The following is an 18,723-nucleotide window of genomic DNA, read 5'->3' as shown; positions in this document are numbered from 1 at the left end:
ATTTAATATTATTATCTTACACCAAAGAATCGACACACTCCGAAAACGCATATACTAATATCGATCCTAGGCTATGATAATTTTTTTTTGTACGTGTAGATCCTTAAATGAAAATGATGAATACGTGTAAATTTTTTCTTATAAAAATGAGATAATGAGAAAGTAATCTAATAGATAATAAAAAGAAAAATCATAAAATTTGAGAATATAAAAGTCAAAGTTTTGAACCTTAATTGATTGATTCATTGATCATTTATCGAAATTTCACTCATTTTTTAAGGAAAACAAATCGAAAAGTGTTGAAAAATAGAGTTGACTTGACACGTCTTGCGTTGTGACATCTGTCATTGGGGGAGAGTTTACAAAATGACATTGAGAAAGTCTGTATCAAATCATCTGATCTCCGTTGCGAAAATATCGACAAAAATAAGCAATGAAGATACTTACTTTGAATCAACGCACTTCAAGCATGAGTGGTTGTGGTACATACTATAAATGGGGTACTAAAACTTGAGGGTTTGTTACACAACTGTAAAACACTGTAAACAACCATTTCTTTCAAAATAGCGCTACAAGTGGGAGGTGTCATGATCACTTTCGCTTGAAGTGCGTTGTTTGAATGCATGGAGAATTTTTTGCCGAAACACCTTTCTTTCCGAGAATCCGTCATCTCATCAACAATAGAATTTAATGAACATTACTCGATTGGCTGGCGAATTCACGACAGAGGTTGCTCCGGGCAAATATCGATGACATCGTTTCGCAAGGAATCTTTACTTGATACTTACATCGTTACTTTACTTGATAAAATGCATTCCGGATTTCTGTTGGCTTTAGTCTCGGCAGAGGTCACGCTATGAACGTCGATCCGTTTATGGTGATTATGTCGACAGATCTGGCATTCATTGTTTGAGTTGCGAAAAAAGCGCTGGTCGCCATAATCTCCACTCCACTACAATTTGAACGACAACATCAAACGTGGATTAAATTGGTCGAATATCCTGCTAGATTGGAACCGACTGTTTTATGTGGAAGCGATGATAAACGTCCAGATGGCATTACGCTCGTGCCTAGGAGAAACGGTAAGATAATAGTCTGGGATAACCAGAGAGATGCCAATATAACGACTGGGTCGTTTCGACGGATAGAGGTAATATGTCGAGGAAATATGTGGACTGATCTTGAATTTGGTCGAGAAAAAATGAATTAAATTCTCTCTCAGAAAACCAGCTGTCACTCGACATATTCCCTCTATCTGCCGAAACGACGTCCCAGACGTCATATTAACATCTCTCTGGGGATAACACGTCAAAAGGTCTTCTGTTCGGGCGGGTTCAATCGCTGAACATGATGTGAAGGTGAAAAGGAGGTTGTACAGTGATATTACCGACCAGAATTATTTGTTCATTCCTTTCGCCGTGGTGTGACGACGCTCTCGATTTTCTCAGATATCTCGCTTCTCTAATCGGAAGCTGCACTGGTGAGACTAGGTTTAAGTCTAATTCAGCGAATTAATACAGCGTGCGTTATGGGCTTGCTACAGTCGTCAGAGAAGTGAAATGAATTGTTCCTTTTCTGTTATGAATTGATTTTTTATCAAACTGCATTAAATAAATAAACGTTTTTCTAAATTTGAACTCTAATGACTCTAACATCTTGTGCTATTAAAAGAATAGCAGTGAATGTTGAATTTGAAAAATTACGAAGCGTTCGTTACACCGAAAAAGAAATATTTTACGAGAATAGGAACTTTTTGAACTACGTTACATTGCGTTCCCCCTGGTTACATATGAATAACCGGAGTGTTCGACTTTCCGAAGAAGAAGTAGAAGGAAAAGGATAACAAAAATATATGGCGTACAGAAAATTGTTTAATCATTCAATAGTGTAGCATTAAAATGATCCATTCAAGTGTTCTTTGGCTTCTATTTACTTTCCAAATTGTGTATGCTGTTCACGATTGTAAGTTACTGCCGAGCGCACAGTTCATTCTTACATAAAACCGATGAAATTCACTCAGAAAAATTCCACTTCTTCTAGACAAAAAGTGCAACATTTCGTCTTGGATTAATGGTTGCCCAGCTAGTACAAAATGTTCCCAAATAGCCGAATCAAATTCATCATCATATGCCGGCGAGTGTCATTGCATTGGTGACAATTACGAATTTAACAAAAATTATAAGACCGACAGTGATTATTGTCTGTTTATTGACAATCGAGTGTTGGCCAGTAAGAGTTCATCGACCCAGTCGGATCAGGATGATCAGGACACAACGTAATCGGCCATTGTATAAGGACGAGATGATGATGCTTCGTACATTGACTCATGGTATGGATGGAAAACTGAGCACAAGCGCCTGTGTTATTCGATCCGCTGTCCTTCGCTTGCGGGGAGGATCGGACATAAATGTGAATCCTCTGGAGGAGATGCGCGGCTCACCCGATGGAGGGTCGACATCAACGCCGCCGCCGCCACCAATACAGCCTCAAAACAGCCCTGCAAGCCTACCGTCTCCACCAATCCCCCCACCACAACGTTTGAATAGTCCAGAATCGCCTCAAAGTCCACCGCCACAACGCGCGAACAGTTCAGCAAGTGAGCCGTCACCGGAAAGCCCACCACCACAGCGAACACAAACTCCTGTTTCACCTGAGTCATCAGATGATCAATTGATGCAAGAATTTAGGAGAAAGGTTCAAGATCCTGAGAACAGACGAAAATTGAAAGATCTTCTTAGAAGTTTGGGTGATTCCGACAACGCCGGGGACAATGCAAAAAGACGAAAGTACGTAAGAGACAAAACATCACTGTTAAAATCAGTTCTTACAAAGAAATGTTCATCTCTTAAAAAAATGTGAAATTTCGTTTCTTGTCTGATGATGACACCGCATAAATGTTGGGCTTCATAGTTGATTGTTGCGTTCAGTTCTTTTTTTTGGAAAAAAGAAGTTAAAAAATGTTGTATAAGGGAAAATCCCAATGGGCCCTTTTATTAATTATTTTTAGTTCAATTTAAAAAAAGGAAAAACTCTTTGGCTTTGTTCGGCTAATTTTGTAAAAGGAACAATTTGTTGTGATCTGTCCATTTGACATTCTTCCCGCATTTTGTAAAAGGGAAAATTAAATGAATTTGTTATATTAGCGATTTCCGGCTCATTTTGTAAAAGGAAAAATTTGATTTCTTCGTTCAATTAGAAATTTTTCCAACATTGTGTAAATGGTTCAATTAGCGATTTTTATGCTCATTTTGTAAAAGAAAAAATTCGATGTGATCGATCCATTAGAAATTTTACTCACATTTTGTAAAAATAAAAATTTGAAAATTGTCTACATTTTGTAAAAGTGAATATTGCTTGGTTTTGGGTTATTAGCGACTTTTCGGTTCATTTAGTAAAAGGAAAAATTCGAAATTCTCCCCACATATTGTAGAAGGGAAAATTCAATGATTTTCCTGTTCATTTTGTAAAAGGAACAATTGGATATTCTCCCCACATTCTGTAAAATGGAATATTCTTTAGCTTTGCTAAATTAGTAACTTTTCGGTTCGTTTCGTAAAAGGGAAAATTGGAAATTCTACCAACACTTTGTAGAAGGAAAAATTCAATATGAATTTGTGGAATTAGCGTTTTGAGCTCATTTTGTAAATCAGCCATTGGAAATTCTCATAAGGAATTATTCCATGATTTTGGTCAATTAGAAATTCTCCCCATATTTTCTAAAATGGAATATTCTTTGGCTTTGCTAAATTAGCGATTTCTCGCTTCATTTCATAAAACCAATAATTCTATGTGATCAATACATTAGAAATCTTGTCCATTTTTTCTAAAGAAAAAAAATTAGAAATTTCAGTGTAGAAGATGACGTTATGAGTGGGGGTTCCACCCCCACACCCCCGGGCCTCCGGCTATCAGATTTGCATTGACGAAAGTAACGTATTGAGGGAAAGTTCAATTTTTCCCTTTTCAATTAGCGAATTTCCGATTCATTTTCTAATAGGAAAAATTCGATCCACAACTCTATATGTGTTCTTGGATATAAGCGATATTTTTCACTTTCATAAATGTTTGCCGGAAAATGTGAAACGTACTGCCGTTGCACAGCTGTCGTCAGTGGTAACCTCATAAAAAAGAAACGACCACTGAGCGCACAAAAATTTCATTAAAAGTAACCACACCGACAATTTTCCATTGTTCCCACTGTCGATATTTGTGCGAAATGCACTAAATAAGCGCTAATCGTCTTTAAACGCGTTAATCCGTCAAAACAGACCAAAAAAATCGAATCCCCGTATCCGAATTATCAAAAAGGCAAAAAATTGCATTTTCGACCTCTGTGCCGGCGGCGGTGCGTCCACCATCAAAAATTTATATGCGTTCGAAAGGGCTTGACCCACCCGTCAATATGAGCCATATATCAAAAAAATGCCATCCCAAATGGCCAAACGGCAATCAAAAACATTTTTGCTTCACTGTGCTTTGGAGTAGCTTCGAAGTGACCCATTTGAAGAGTGTTTGTGCGGCGGAAAACATAATCACTACGGCGTGTGAGGTGTCTAATGAAAGCTCAGGACCTGCTCTATCGAATAGAGAAAAAAAATTGTTGCCACAGTCCCCCTGATCCGCACAGCAAGTGCAAAAGTGTTCCCGACCCTAAGTTTCCATTTCACCTCCAAAGTGTTTTCACCCAAAATTGAAACTGTACCACAACATGTTTGGTATCGTTAGATAGGTCTTGAACGTGCCGTCATTTTGAGCCCACACACACCGTACACCGACCGATGCACTGGCTGCAAATGGTCAAAAATCAAAAGTCCATCAAAAGTAAAAAAAAATTTTTTTCACTTTCCCGCCCGACATTATGAGACATGGTTAAAAAAATGAAAAAAAAATCGGTCGAAAAAATATCGGCCCAATTTTAGTGTTAAACCCGTCTGGCGCGGGCAACAGTCACTCCCAGGTGCACAGTTACCCCGGGGAATGTGCTCTGGCCTTCGGCCATCGCACATTAGAGGATACCTCAAACACCCATTAAGAAAGATAACTAGCTCGAGCTACTATCTTTAATTTAACAAAAATTGGCTGCAACGTAAAAAATCCAACAACTTTGAAACCATCCCAGAACCCAGAATCATCAGAGAGTATTTCTAAAATAATCTAGACATCCAATTGCTTTTTCAATTTTTAACATTATAGGCTGCCTTTCGCAATTTATCTCAACACCAACATAATATACACACCAAACGCGATGACATATAACGATACGAAGATAGTTGATGCACCGCCAGGCCTTGGCGTTGGAATATCGTAATGAGAGCCGCCACTCCAAACCAAAGTCGAATCTATCCAATCATTGTAAGCGGCTATACTCGTATAAACTCCCGGAAATCTTGCATCACCGCAAGTGGCTCCAAAAGATACAATTCCGACCACATAATTTCCACAGTAAAGTCCGCCTCCTGAGTCGCCCTTATGTGAGAAAGAAGCAACAGTTTAACACTATCCTGTAATTTATACAAATACATGCTGCGTTACCTGGCAAGAGTCCTTTCCGCCTACGAAAAAGAAAGGAAATTGAAAAGTTTTCAAATTTCGATAAGGCATCCCACCCACCTTCAACTGTTCCAGCACAAATCATTCCTGTCGGATGAATGTTACCATATGCGCGATTACATCGCGTATGGTCTATCGTCAACACATTGACGCGCCGTAAAGAACTGGATGCAGCTCCATCCTGTAATATTTCAAGAAATTTGAACGTGCACTCAGTTGAAACGCGTCGGTTCTAAGATGTTCTCAGAGCTTGGTTACTTACTGTTGACGTCGTACCCCATCCAGCGACGCTACAATTAGAGTTTGAAGGTGGTCTACTTGGTGTGCGCGTAGCACTACGAATTGTGGTGTTAAATGTGAATGGTGGTGAAACCTAAATGCGATATCTGAAGAATAGAATCCAGTTTTTAATCGGAACAAAATCGAACGTACCCTAATGACTGCTACATCGTTTGCCATTGTATTGGAATTGTAGTAGGGATGTACAAACACATGCGTAGCATCTCGAGTTTGATTACTTAAGCTTATTTGCGGAGGTACAGTTAAGGAATTACCCATGAGAAAATACTGAAAATTGTTATAGTCATTTATTGTCTAGAAAAAAATAAATAGGGAAAGGTCAACTAGATTCATACATACCGTACTAGGACCATTCACAACTCCAGTTTGAGTCGTACAACAGTGAGCAGCCGTTAAAACGTGACTCGCATCAATCAATGTACCACCACAGAAGGGAAAACGGTTTCTTTTTTGAAGAGAAATCTGTTGGCAAAAAAGAAAAACGAGACAAGAGTGATTAGTCGATGCAAGTGCATTTCGTCCTTATTTGTACATTTTATACGATTTAGATTTTAAGAGTGATATTGCCAAATCTTCAGGTGTTTTTTTTAACTTTGGAAACAAGCGGTCATTTTAATGAGTGATAGCTCGTTGGATTCGTCTTTCAATTCTAGGAAACACGTATCTTTCACTTTTTCTAAAAAAAAATGTTTTCTGTGAAAAGCGCTCAAAAGTGAGGACATGTCAGAGAAAAAATTATTTTAAATTGTTGTAATATTGTACGAATGTCGGCCTTGGAAAGACCTACAGGTAGAGTATACGCATGGTGCTAGTTGATCCACGAGACTTATGACTAGAAATATAGTTAATTTTCGGAGAGTCCGCCTTCTCTGCAGCTTCGATGTTCCACGGAACTATGGGGTGTTGTAGCTGGCCTCACCTACTTTCGTCCCACATATAAATGAACCCAGTTTTGGGCTGCAAGCTTCTATGAAACGAGCCATCAGAACAGTCGGAGCGTTTGCTGCGACTGAGCCCCGTACAAACCCGTATATCTATTGCGTACGTGACCCTAGTGCGTCTGTCACCCTACTTTGACCGTAAGCCTATTGCGCCGGTTAATGTAGTTAAATTAAATTTTTATGTAATGTGTACATCTTACAAATTGCGCATAGCGCAATTACGAAGCCCCGTACGACGTTCCTTTCAAATGAAACAAAAATTTCAAACCGCCCTAAAATTGTATTTTTTTGAAGGGCCTAGTATCGGCCTCAGTCCGAGGACCCAAATTTAAAATTTTTTTCAACAACATTCTATTCGGCCTTTGATTACCTTCCAAATGAAACAAAAATTACGAAAAACGGATGAAATTTGCTCGAGTTCTATGTAAAATACACATAGGGCCCTAGTAGTGGCCTTAGTCCAAGGACCCAAATTTAATTTTTTTCAACAACATTCTATTCGGCCTTTGATTACCTTCCAAATGACACAAAAATTACGAAAAACGAATGAAATTTACTCGAGTTCAATGTAAAATACACATAGGGCCCTAGTAGCGGCCTTAGTCCAAGGACCCAAATTTATTATTTTTTTTCAACAACATTCTATTCGGTGTTCGATTATCTTTCAAATGAAACAAAAATTACGAAAAACGGATGAAATTTACTCGAGTTATCTTGTTGGGAATTCTACTAATTCACTACAATTTAAACACTGAGACTTGGGGATGCTGTCCCCGGAAAATGTCTTTATTGATCGATCGTACAGTTGTAACTGAGGCTTTTCCATACATATTTTTTCGTGTCACTGTTCCAGTGTACACTTAGATGTCTTTTATTTTAATGGCAATCTTGATCAGTAATTCAGCGAATGTTCATGAGATACAATTCTCAACATACTCCCACCTTGACCTTCCATAACATTGTTATTGAGGTCAACCAAATTGTCGTTCCACCCGACGACGGTTGCTTTGTATCTTCAACATACTTCCACATTGTTCAGTTATCGTCGGTACCACTGCGGTTCTGTCTTCATTGGATGCTGCCAGTCCTGCACTGACCAAACCAATCTCGATTTCTTTCTGATTTCTATTGCATGTTGTTATTCTGCCACTGACCAATTCTGATGGAGACCTCTTCTCGACACCGTTGCGAATTATTCTGATGGAGCCTTCATGTCGGTTTTACTGCCAGTTCGATACTGACCAATTTCGATGGGGAGTTTCGTCGCTGTTGCCAGTTCGCCACTGACCAATTGCGTCGTTGTGTTTCTCTTCCTTTTTTTACGAATCGCGAAGAAACCACTTCGATGTTGCTGCCGTTTGCATTACCAATTGTCTCATTAACTGACGTTTCTTCCACGCCAGGTTGACCAGTTGACATATAGCACGTTATGCTCTGTTGAACCCCACGATTTGTGTAGAGACTTTCGTTGTTGCCTTTACCATTATCAGTCATTCGATACGACTTCATATATCTCTTGTATCGTTTTCCGTTACCATTAACATGCCACTGATTTGCCTTGACCTTCTTTTCTCATCTGTGGTTCGCTACACCATTAGCTCGCTGTTAACTCATACTATTGTCTTGAGACCTGTCATTATGGAGACCTATGGAATGTCGAATTCTTCTTTCTTTCATTGTAGTACAGCCGACAAAGTTACCATCCAAGCGTTGGGGAAGAGAATTTCGACCAATTTCAAGGTTTCTTGAGAAAATACTGCCTGTGCCCAATCCACACTCCGGTGAGCTGACTCTGGCCACATCCCCAGTAAATCTCACCCCTACTTTTGTATCGAAATCTCCAGACAATAAATTACTATTGCCACTCCAACATTGACTGTTATTAATCAAGGTTTAACGTGGGTCACTGACTTCGACGTCTGCCTTTCTGTTTCTAAAGGACCTAACATCCATTGGTGGCCAATATACTAACTTTCATTTTGCTGAATTGATTTGCATTCTTTATCGCTTCCAACATTTTCTCAAACGGAGTCCGTATTTCCTGTATATTCGTTCGCTACGAATAATTTTCTGCTGTCTTCTCGCTCGCACCATCCAATATTTTTTGCTGACTACCAGTTCGCTGACAGCTCTTCTCTTCCAAACTAGTTGGATCCCGTGCCCATAAGGGCACCCACACATTTACAACGATCGGGGTCTTCGACCCCTCTGCATTCGAATGGTTCGCTCCACTCAAACATTCTTATGAAAAGTTAGCCCCAAACAACACCTTCTTCTTTTGTAATGCCTAATATCGTATTTTCATTATTTATTTTTCATGCCAGGGGGCTGCCGCCCCCTGGACCCCCGCAATCACCACTCTTACACCTTTTCGAACAAAACACCTCTTCCCGTGTCACACTCCCACATTTTTACAGTTAAGTTAGCCCGAAACAACACCTTCTTTGTAACGCCTAATATCGTCTTTCCATTATTTATTTTTCATGCCAGGGGGCTGCCGCCCCCTGAACCCCCGCAATCACCATTAATACACCTTTTACAAAAAAAACACCTATTCCCGTGTGATACTCCACTGAAAATCATCAATACCGAACAACTTTCACGAAGAAATCAACTTTCCATCTGCTTCACATAAAAAGTTACAAAAATCGAGGGGGTGGTCACTCACACACAAAAACGGACACTGTGGTCACTTTCAGACGACAACTCTTTGAATAACCAACAACTTTGCCGAAGAAACCAACTTTCCATCTGCTTCACATAAAAAGTTACAAAAATCGAGGGGGCGGTCACTATTACCTAAAAGCGTACACTGTGGTCACTTCCATACAACCACTCTTTCAATAACCAACAACTTTGCCGAAGAAACCAACTCTCCATCTGCTTCACATAAAAAGTTACAAAAATCGAGGGGGTGGTCACTCACACACAAAAGCGGACACTGTGGTCACTTTCAGACGACAACTCTTTCGATAACCAACAACACCTTCTTCTTTTGTAACGTCTAATATCGTCTTTTTATTATTTATTTTTCATGCCACGACAACTCTTTCGATGACCAACAACTTTGCCGAAGAAACCAACTTTCCATCTGCTTCACACAAAAAGTTACAAAAATCGAGGGAGTGGTCACTCACACACAAAAGCGTACACTGTGATCACTTCCATACAACCACTCTTTCAATACCGACCACCTTTGCCGAAGAAACCAACTTTCCATCTGCTTCACACAAAAAGTTACAAAAATCGAGGGGGTCGTCACTCACACACAAAAGCGTACGCTGTGGTCACTTCCATACAACCACTCAATAACCAATAACTTTGCCGAAGAAACCAACTTTCCATCTACTTCACATAAAAAGTTACAAAAATTTTTTTTAACTTTTTGTGTGAAGCAAATGGAGAGTTGGTTTCTTCGGCAAAGTTGTTGGTTATCGAAAGAGTTGTCGTCTGAAAGTGACCACAGTGTCCTCTTTTGTGTGTGAGTGACCACCCCCTCGATTTTTGTAACTTTTTATGTGAAGCAGATGGAAAGTTGGTTTCTTCCGCAAAGTTATTGGTTATGGACAGAGTTGTTGTCTGAATGTGACCACAGTGTACGCTTTTGTGTGTGAGTGACCACCCCCTCGATTTTTGTAACTTTTTGTGTGAGGCAGATGGAGAGTTGGTTTTTTCGGCAAAATTGTTGTTAATTGAGAGAGTGGTTGTGTGGAAGTGACAGCAGTGTCCGCTTTTGTGTGTGAGTGACCACCCCCGAGGGGGTGGTCACTCACACACAAAAGCGGACACTGTGATCACTTCCATACAACCACTCTTTCAATACCTAACAACTTTGCCGAAGAAACGAAGCTTCCATCTGCTTCACATAAAAAGTTACAAAAATCGAGGGGTGGTCACTCACACACAAAAGTGGACACTGTGGTCACTTTCAGACGACAACTCTTTCGATAACCAATAACTTTGTCGAAGAAACCAACTTTCCATCTGCTTCACATCAAAAGTCACAAAAATCGAGGGGGTGGTCACTCACACACAAAAGTGTACACTGAGGTCACTTCTGCACAACCACTCTTTCAATAACCAACAACTTTGCCGAAGAAACCAACTCTCCATCTGCTTCACACAAAAAGTTACAAAAATCGAGGGGGTGGTCACTATTACTTAAAAGCGTACACTGTGATCACTTCCATACAATCACTCTTTCAATACCCAACAACTTTGCCGAAGAAACCAACTTTCCATCTGCTTCACATAAAAAGTTACAAAAATCGAGGGGGTGGTCACTATTACCTAAAAGCGTACACTGTGGTCACTTCCATACAACCACTCTTTCAATACCCAACAACTTTGCCGAAGAAACCAACTTTCCATCTGCTTCACACAAAAAGTTACAAAAATCGAGGGGGTGGTCACTATTACCTAAAAGCGTACACTGTGGTCACTTCCATACAACCACTCTTTCAATACCCAACAACTTTGCCGAAGAAACCAACTTTCCATCTGCTTCACACAAAAAGTTACAAAAATCGAGGGGGTGGTCACTCACACACAAAAGTGTACACTGTGGTCACTTCTGCACAACCACTGTTTCAATACCCAACAACTTTGCCGAAGAAACGAACTCTCTATCTGCTTCACAGCCAAAGATACAAAAATCGAGGGGGTGGTCACTCACACATAAAAGCGTACACCGTGTTCACTTCTATTCAACCACACCACTCACCTCTAAAACCCATTCAACTTTCCCCGAAAACAAATCCATTTCACCCAAAGAAAAACTCAAAATCATCATCGATCACTGTACGTTGGAGTAGCTCAAAAATGGCCCACTTGGAGAGCTGTCACTCGCTCGAAATTGATCCGAATTTCCTAAATTTTTTTTTCCTCGATTCGTACAATCCATACCTTTCATTGAAACTCTCACACGCCCCTCTAGCTTCTAAAGCAGCCGCTCCGCAATTACAAACGTCTTCCCGTTGGTGGTCAAACACCCTACTTACCACCTTAACTCCAACAAATTGACCCCAATTTTTTTCCACTTTTTTTTCTTCGCTTCGTACCATCAATACCTTTCATTTGAGGTCTCACACGCCTCACCACCTTCCAAAACAGCCGCTCCACAATTTAAAACATTTTCCAGACCCTCAAAAAAACCCATAAAATCCACTCTAGCACCTCCCGATGGAAAGTTAGAAAAAAACTTTCTTCTGCAACTTTGTTCCCCACAATAAATGGAACATTTCTTCTTCCCCCACCGACGCTCCATCTCTCAAAATAACCGAGTTATATCGATTCTGCCATTTTCCACCTCCGCACAGTCATAACTTCACTATCTCCGAACAGACTTTTCACCGGACCACGTTTTCTCCACGTTTCAGACCATTCCCTACAACATATCAAAAAGTGTTTTTTTTTTTTTTTTTTTTGCTCTGAACTTTCATTTTGACGGTAAATAGCGGACAAACAGACAGAAAGAAAGAAAGAAAGACAGACATCTCGTCGTTATAATATAGTATCGTCTTTGTTGCTGACTTGCTACCACCTTCCAAAATTCCACCATTGCATGCTGCCATCGACCAAACTACGTTTGAGGTATCTTAGGCCTTCTGTTAGACTTTTTCCGTAATGCCACGACTTATGAAAACGATTTGTGTACACTTGCACCCTAGCTCACTTTGAAGTTGAAGTCAAATCACGATCAACAGACTAGTTGGCAAGTCCAACTTTTGCTACAAAATAGCTTGCCAATTTTTCTTGGATATTTGTCAGCTTTCCTCAACCAAATTAGATTGTTCCGTGCTAGTTCGCGAATCAATTTCTAACGCATAAATTCTCCGAAACAGAGGCGTTTACTTTCACTTGTTGGCAACACTCTTCTCAACAAGAACTGCTGCACCGCGTTTAAGATAATCATCAATTTGTGAAAGTTGGAAATTCCTGCATGCAGTCATAGTCAGTCTGCTACTGACTAAATCAATATTGGACAAAGCATCTTGGGTTCTCGCTGACTCACTCGCTCCCACCGTCCAATATCATTGCTTTCGAAACAGCATTTTATCTCAACTTTCGCTTCACGTGATCTATGGGAAAGGGAAGAGTAATTATGCTGTTTGTTGGTTTTGGTGTTTGTTCTGCATATTAGATAACGCCACCCAATAAATCGTTTTACCACATTCACTTGATTTGATTCGCATGCCCCGAATCATTTCCAACTGCTGGTTTGTGAATCAACTTCTGGCGGATGATGTTGCCGAATCAAATTCTCGTTCTTAAGCACCCGTTTTTCACGCTTAATTATCTTTGGCCACATCTCTTTAGGCTTTTGATTTCATTATCAGTACTGTTGATTCTAGCCCTTTTTATTCAATTCTGTTGCCGTTCTCAATGTTCGATCTGTTATGATAAATTTCAAGGCTTCTTGAAAGAATATTTACTGCCTGTGGCCAATCCACACTCCGTTGAGCTGACTCCGGCCACATCCCCAGTAAATATCTTACCTCTACTCTCTACCAAACGTTGACCAGACGAATCGTTTTGTAATGCTGTCAAACTTTCATTTTGCTGTCTTTCTGGAGTTCCTCAATGAATTCTGAACCTTATTAAGTTGCCGCTTACATCGCTGTATACTAGTCGTCGCTCACAACTACTCTCGCTCTTCTGTTTTTTTTTTTTTCCATTATCGTTCCTGTTGCCCAGTTTTCCACTCACATCGCTTGAGTAATTCCATTTTCGATCGTTCGTAATCGTCTACACAGTCAATTTCCTAGTGTCCACTTACACCAGAGCATTCTATCTACCTGACTCTATTGAAAACTGCAGCCACAAAGAGAAGCCGAAAACCCGTCCATACCACAGCACTTCTACCTCATCACCTTACTCAAACCCGCCACCGTTTCGAAAAATTTCCAATTTGTTCACACTTAAATTACAGATATCCATAATCAATTTTTTCGGAACAAGAATGAGCTCAACAAAGAAATTACAAAAAAAACCGCTGTAAAATAAGTTTGAACTATTTTCCATTTTTCTGAAACGAACCTAAAACAACAGCCTTCTTCGAAAGACAATCAACCATGAAGAAAGACGGTTCCCGAAAAAAACCCTGACCTCGAGTATGAACTCACCGACCTGAACCACTCACCTAATCTAATTCATCTATCCAACCCGAGCTACGTTTTCACTAATGTCAATAAAGTCACTCACCCGATCGAAAATGAATTGCTTCCTCCTGTTTACTCCTTGCAGCATCTCGTTCGCTTGTAGCAGGTTCAAATTAGTGACTTGATTTTTGCAGATTCTCGCTGCAAACTTTTCATAATCCAACAGCGTTGGTTCATCAAAAAGACGATTTTCCAAAACACAAACTTATGCAACCAATCTTCATGCGGCTGGTAGACTGTTTTCATCTCTGTAGCACTCTTAGAGAACGATTTCCGATGTAGTTACACAAGGTATGCCAGGTACATTTTTCACTAAAATCCTGATTCACTGCATTGATTTCAATTGTACGGCACAGAACTCGATTTCTTCTTTCCCACATTGCCAATGGACTTTATTGAAATTGACACTCAGATAGCTTTTCCGGCGTTATGAACAAATTATTCCTTAGACATCGGCGCTTTTTGCGTTTCTTCTGTTTTCAGTTCAAATTTATGGTCGTAGCCGATTTCCATTCACTGATGGTTGCAATAATACTGACGCATTTTCTTTAAGTAACGCGTCGAGAATTTTCTTTTTCATTCACAAAAATTCACTGTTTGGAGCTTCTACTATTTTATACAAAATAGTTGTTTTCAGGCTGCGCCACTTGTTGGGAATTCTACTAATTCACTACAATTTAAACACTGAGACTTGGGGATGCTGTCCCCGGAAAATGTCTTTATTGATCGATCGTACAGTTGTAACTGAGGCTTTTCCATACATATTTTTTCGTGTCACTGTTCCAGTGTACACTTAGATGTCTTTTATTTTAATGGCAATCTTGATCAGTAATTCAGCGAATGTTCATGAGATACAATTCTCAACAATATGTGAAATACACATAGGGCCCTAGTATCGGCCTCAGTCCGAGGACCCAAATTTAATTTTTTTTTCAACTACATTCTATTCGGCCTTTGATTACCTCCCAAATGAAACAAAAATTACGAAAAACGGATGAAATTTGCTCGAGTTATATGTAAAATACACATAGGGCCCTAGTATCGGTCTCAGTCCGAGGACCCAAATTTAATTTTTTTTTTCAACTACATTCTATTCGGCCTTTGATTACCTTCCAAATGAAACAAAAATTACGAAAAACGGATGAAATTTGCTCGAGTTATATGTAAAATACACATAGGGCCCTAGTATCGGCCTCAGTCCGAGGACCCAAATTTAAATTTTTTTTCAACTACATTCTATTCGGCCTTTGATTACCTCCCAAATGAAACAAAAATTACGAAAAACGGATGAAATTTGCTCGAGTTATATGTAAAATACACATAGGGCCCTAGTAGCGGCCTTAGGCCAAGGACCCAAATTTAATTTTTTTTCAACAACATTCTATTCGGCATTCGATTACCTTCCAAATCAAACAAAAATTACGAAAAACGAATGAAATTTACTCGAGTTCTATGTAAAATACACATAGGGCCCTAGTAGCATTTCACTTCTAAGGCCCTAACTCACGGTCCACTCACCCGATTTAAAAAAACTTTTTTTTCCTGGATTGGTATTGACAATACACATTTGCCGTGTCATTTACATTTCCATCGTTTATTTTGCCATAAATATCACCAAAAGACCTTAAATCACTTAGGTGGCCCTAACTCACGAAGGGCCGACCCGAATATGCCCATCTTCGAACTTAGCCTCACTATTTCGACTATCTTTCAGGGAAAAAAAAATTTTGAAATCGGATTTGATTTACTCAAGATATCGACGTGACAGACGGACAGACGGGCAGACAAAATTTTTATTGCAGATTCGTCATCTATGAACATAGGCAAACACTTTGCCCTTACCGTCTGCTTCGAATTCCATCAATTACACACGGCATCGTAATCCTATAAGCCCCTTTGTACTTCGTACGGGGCTAAAAATGAGTATAAGCAAGACTCTCCCTAGCAACCAAACTACCATTATTGAGGTGGTAACTACGTTTATGAATTACTGCTACTTTGTTCGCTCGTGTTGTTGTTGTTTTTAAGCCATATTAAAAATCAGCGTTTCCCAAACTTATTTTCCCCCCTAAATCGATTTTTTGAGAGAATTTGGATGCTAGGGAGAGTATTGGTATGAGCAAAGGTCACGAGTTGTCAGTTTTCATGTCCATAGTGTTATGAAGTGTCACTTCCATAGTGTTATGATTAAAGCGAGAAAACCGAAGACTAGTTATTATAACTTGCCTTGTCAAAGTGACTTGTGACTTGTGACTTGTCAAAGTATTTGCTTCTCTTTCAACGTGGTACGTTGAGCGCGAAAGGACAGAAGACCGGTTTATTTTAACTTGCCTTGGGGTACTTGTCAAAATATCTTCTTCTCTTTCATCGAAGGAAGCCTTTGATAGGGGACATGGAATCAAACCTCTCAATTCCTTGAACTCATGAAAAATCTCAAGAAAATGAAGCAAAACAGTGCTTAAAGATAATGATTGTGTTATCGACCACATTAGAATGACTCATCCGTTCGTTTTGGGAGACAACAACTGTTAAATGTTATCATTACGATGAGTGACTGATTACCCTGTATTGTTCGTTTCCGTTACGGATAAGTAAAATGAGTAAGGGAAAACTCTCACCTGAGCTGGATATTCGCCTGCATAAGCTAGTGTACCACCAACGATTCTGGTAGATGCCGATTTGTCTGCACTATTTTCGCCATCGCCTCTGCACAAATTAACTGAAAATCGATTTGGGATAAGAATCAAGCCTCACTGACAATGAACGGACAGAATTTTCCGATTTTCAAAACGAATAGCGTCAAGCCTCACCCGTAACAAGAAGCAAACATAGAAAATAGAAGGACCGGAACGTCATTTCGATTATTTGCTATATTTTGTAAATATTTGGATCGAAGACGATCAAACTATAAAAACTCACTAAACTTAGGTAAATTGTCAATTGAAGTGCTCGCAATATTGTTGAACGTTCCAGGTGAGTTGATTGTAACAATATTATTGATAAGATAGCTCAATTTATGATAAGACAATTTGGCGATACGGACTATTGCGATATTTTATTTGTCTCTGTAGTCATCGTAATGACGAGCATTCTTTATTATTGAACGAGCGTGCAATTGTGCAAGTATTTTTTACAAAGAAGAAAGTATTGTGGCTAGGAAAATGTATACTTCAGCCTTGTTCATAATTAGCAATAGCTACAATTTTCGGTACCTGTCTTGGAGTATTGATTGTTTGGACCATGCGAAAATATCGAAAATCAAGCCTTTACAACTTTACAACGGAAAGGGAGGAAACCTCGACAAAAATGTGAAAATTTTAGTATTATCTTCCCTCAGGCATGTAGAAACAACATAATTGTATCTGCCCTGCAACGCAGAAAAACTTAGTGTAACACGATTTTGCGAGAGAAGTTCATACGTTCACTCTATCAAAAATCTTGCATCTCTTTTGTACCAAGTTTTTTACGCGTGTTTACGGTAGATATACAGAAGGGAAGCGAATGAATTGACCTCTTTCGTTAAATTTATTTTTGAAAGTATGATTTACACCTCAACTGAAAAAGTGACTTACAATCCATTTTCTCAAATTTACCTGCAATACGAAGTTTCCTCACGCTTGTCCGAAGTTGAAAAGCCTTGAAGTTTTTTAAACTTTGATATTTGTAAAACTCAGAAAAAAGAAATTCAGAAATTTTTAAGAGCGCTCACCTCTTGGCAATTTTTCAGCCTACATTTGTGCGCGAAAATATTCGTTTTTTTGATGATTTCTCTGAACCAAAATCTTTTTTTGAAAAAGTAAAACCATTAAAGCATGCGAAAATTTGGTTTGTGAGTCAAAACTTTACCTACTGGGAGAAAACATTGCAAAAAGTGCAATTCCCCCATTTTGCAAATATTTCTCCAAGTGGGATAAGTTATCTTCCACAAACCAATTTTTCCCTTAAAAGTAACACATTTTTGCATGCTTTAGTGGTTTTACTTTTTCAAACGAGCCGTCAGAACAGTCGGAGCATTTGCTGCGACTGAGCCCCGTACGAACCCGTACATCTATTGCGCACGTGACCCTAGTGCGTCTGTCACCCTAGTTGAAGTCAAATTATTATGAAATGTGTACATCTTAGAAATTGCGCATAGAGCAATTACGAAGCCCCGTACGACGTTCCTTTCAAATGTAACACAAATTTCAAGTTGACCTAAAATTTTAATTTATTGAGAGGCCTAAGCCCTAGTTACGGCCTTAGTCCAACGACCCAAATTTAATTTTTTTTCAACATCATTATATTCGGCCTTCGATTACCTTCCAAATGAAACAAAAATTAGGAAAATCGGACGAAATTTACTCGAGATATATGCAAAATACACTTAGGGCCGAGTAGCGGGCTTAGTCCAAGGACCCAAATTTAATTTTTTTCCCAACAACATTCTATTTGGTGTTCAATTACCTTTCAAATGAAACAAAAATTAGGAAAAACGGATGAAATTTACTCGAGTTATATGCAAAATACACTTAGGGCCGAATAGCGGCCTTAGTCCAAGGACCCAAATTTAATTTTTTTTCAACAACATTCTATTCCTCGTTCGATTACCTTTCAAATGAAACATAATTTAGGCAAATCGGATCAAATTTACTCGAGTTATATGCAAAATACACTTAGGGCCGAATAGCGGCCTTAGTCCAAGGACCCAAATTTAATTTTTTTTTCAACAACATTCTATTCCTCGTTCGATTACCTTTCAAATGAAACAAAAATTAGGAAAATCGGATAAAATT

The 18,723-nt window shown here is 39.2% G+C and overlaps 1 protein-coding gene across 1 annotated transcript; it reads right to left on the bottom strand.

The window, feature by feature from the left end:
• Nucleotides 1–5,080: 5,080 nt before the first annotated feature.
• LOC119067742 (trypsin-2-like) lies at nucleotides 5,081–16,926 on the bottom strand. The gene is made up of 8 exons (XM_037170872.1): nucleotides 16,762–16,926; nucleotides 16,570–16,670; nucleotides 6,190–6,312; nucleotides 5,983–6,117; nucleotides 5,813–5,923; nucleotides 5,611–5,731; nucleotides 5,533–5,552; nucleotides 5,081–5,466 (listed from the first exon to the last, which is right to left on the bottom strand). Exons 1-8 carry the CDS (start codon nucleotides 16,805–16,807, stop codon nucleotides 5,209–5,211), a joined length of 915 nt encoding a protein of 304 aa, XP_037026767.1. The 5' UTR covers nucleotides 16,808–16,926; the 3' UTR covers nucleotides 5,081–5,208.
• Between the last annotated feature and the right edge of the window lie 1,797 nt (nucleotides 16,927–18,723).

Source organism: Bradysia coprophila (assembly GCF_014529535.1).
Source record: "Bradysia coprophila strain Holo2 chromosome X unlocalized genomic scaffold, BU_Bcop_v1 contig_128, whole genome shotgun sequence".
NCBI lineage: Eukaryota > Metazoa > Arthropoda > Insecta > Diptera > Sciaridae > Bradysia > Bradysia coprophila.
The sequence above is the reverse complement of the archived record's forward strand: the minus strand, read 5'-3'. Positions and strand labels throughout refer to the sequence as shown.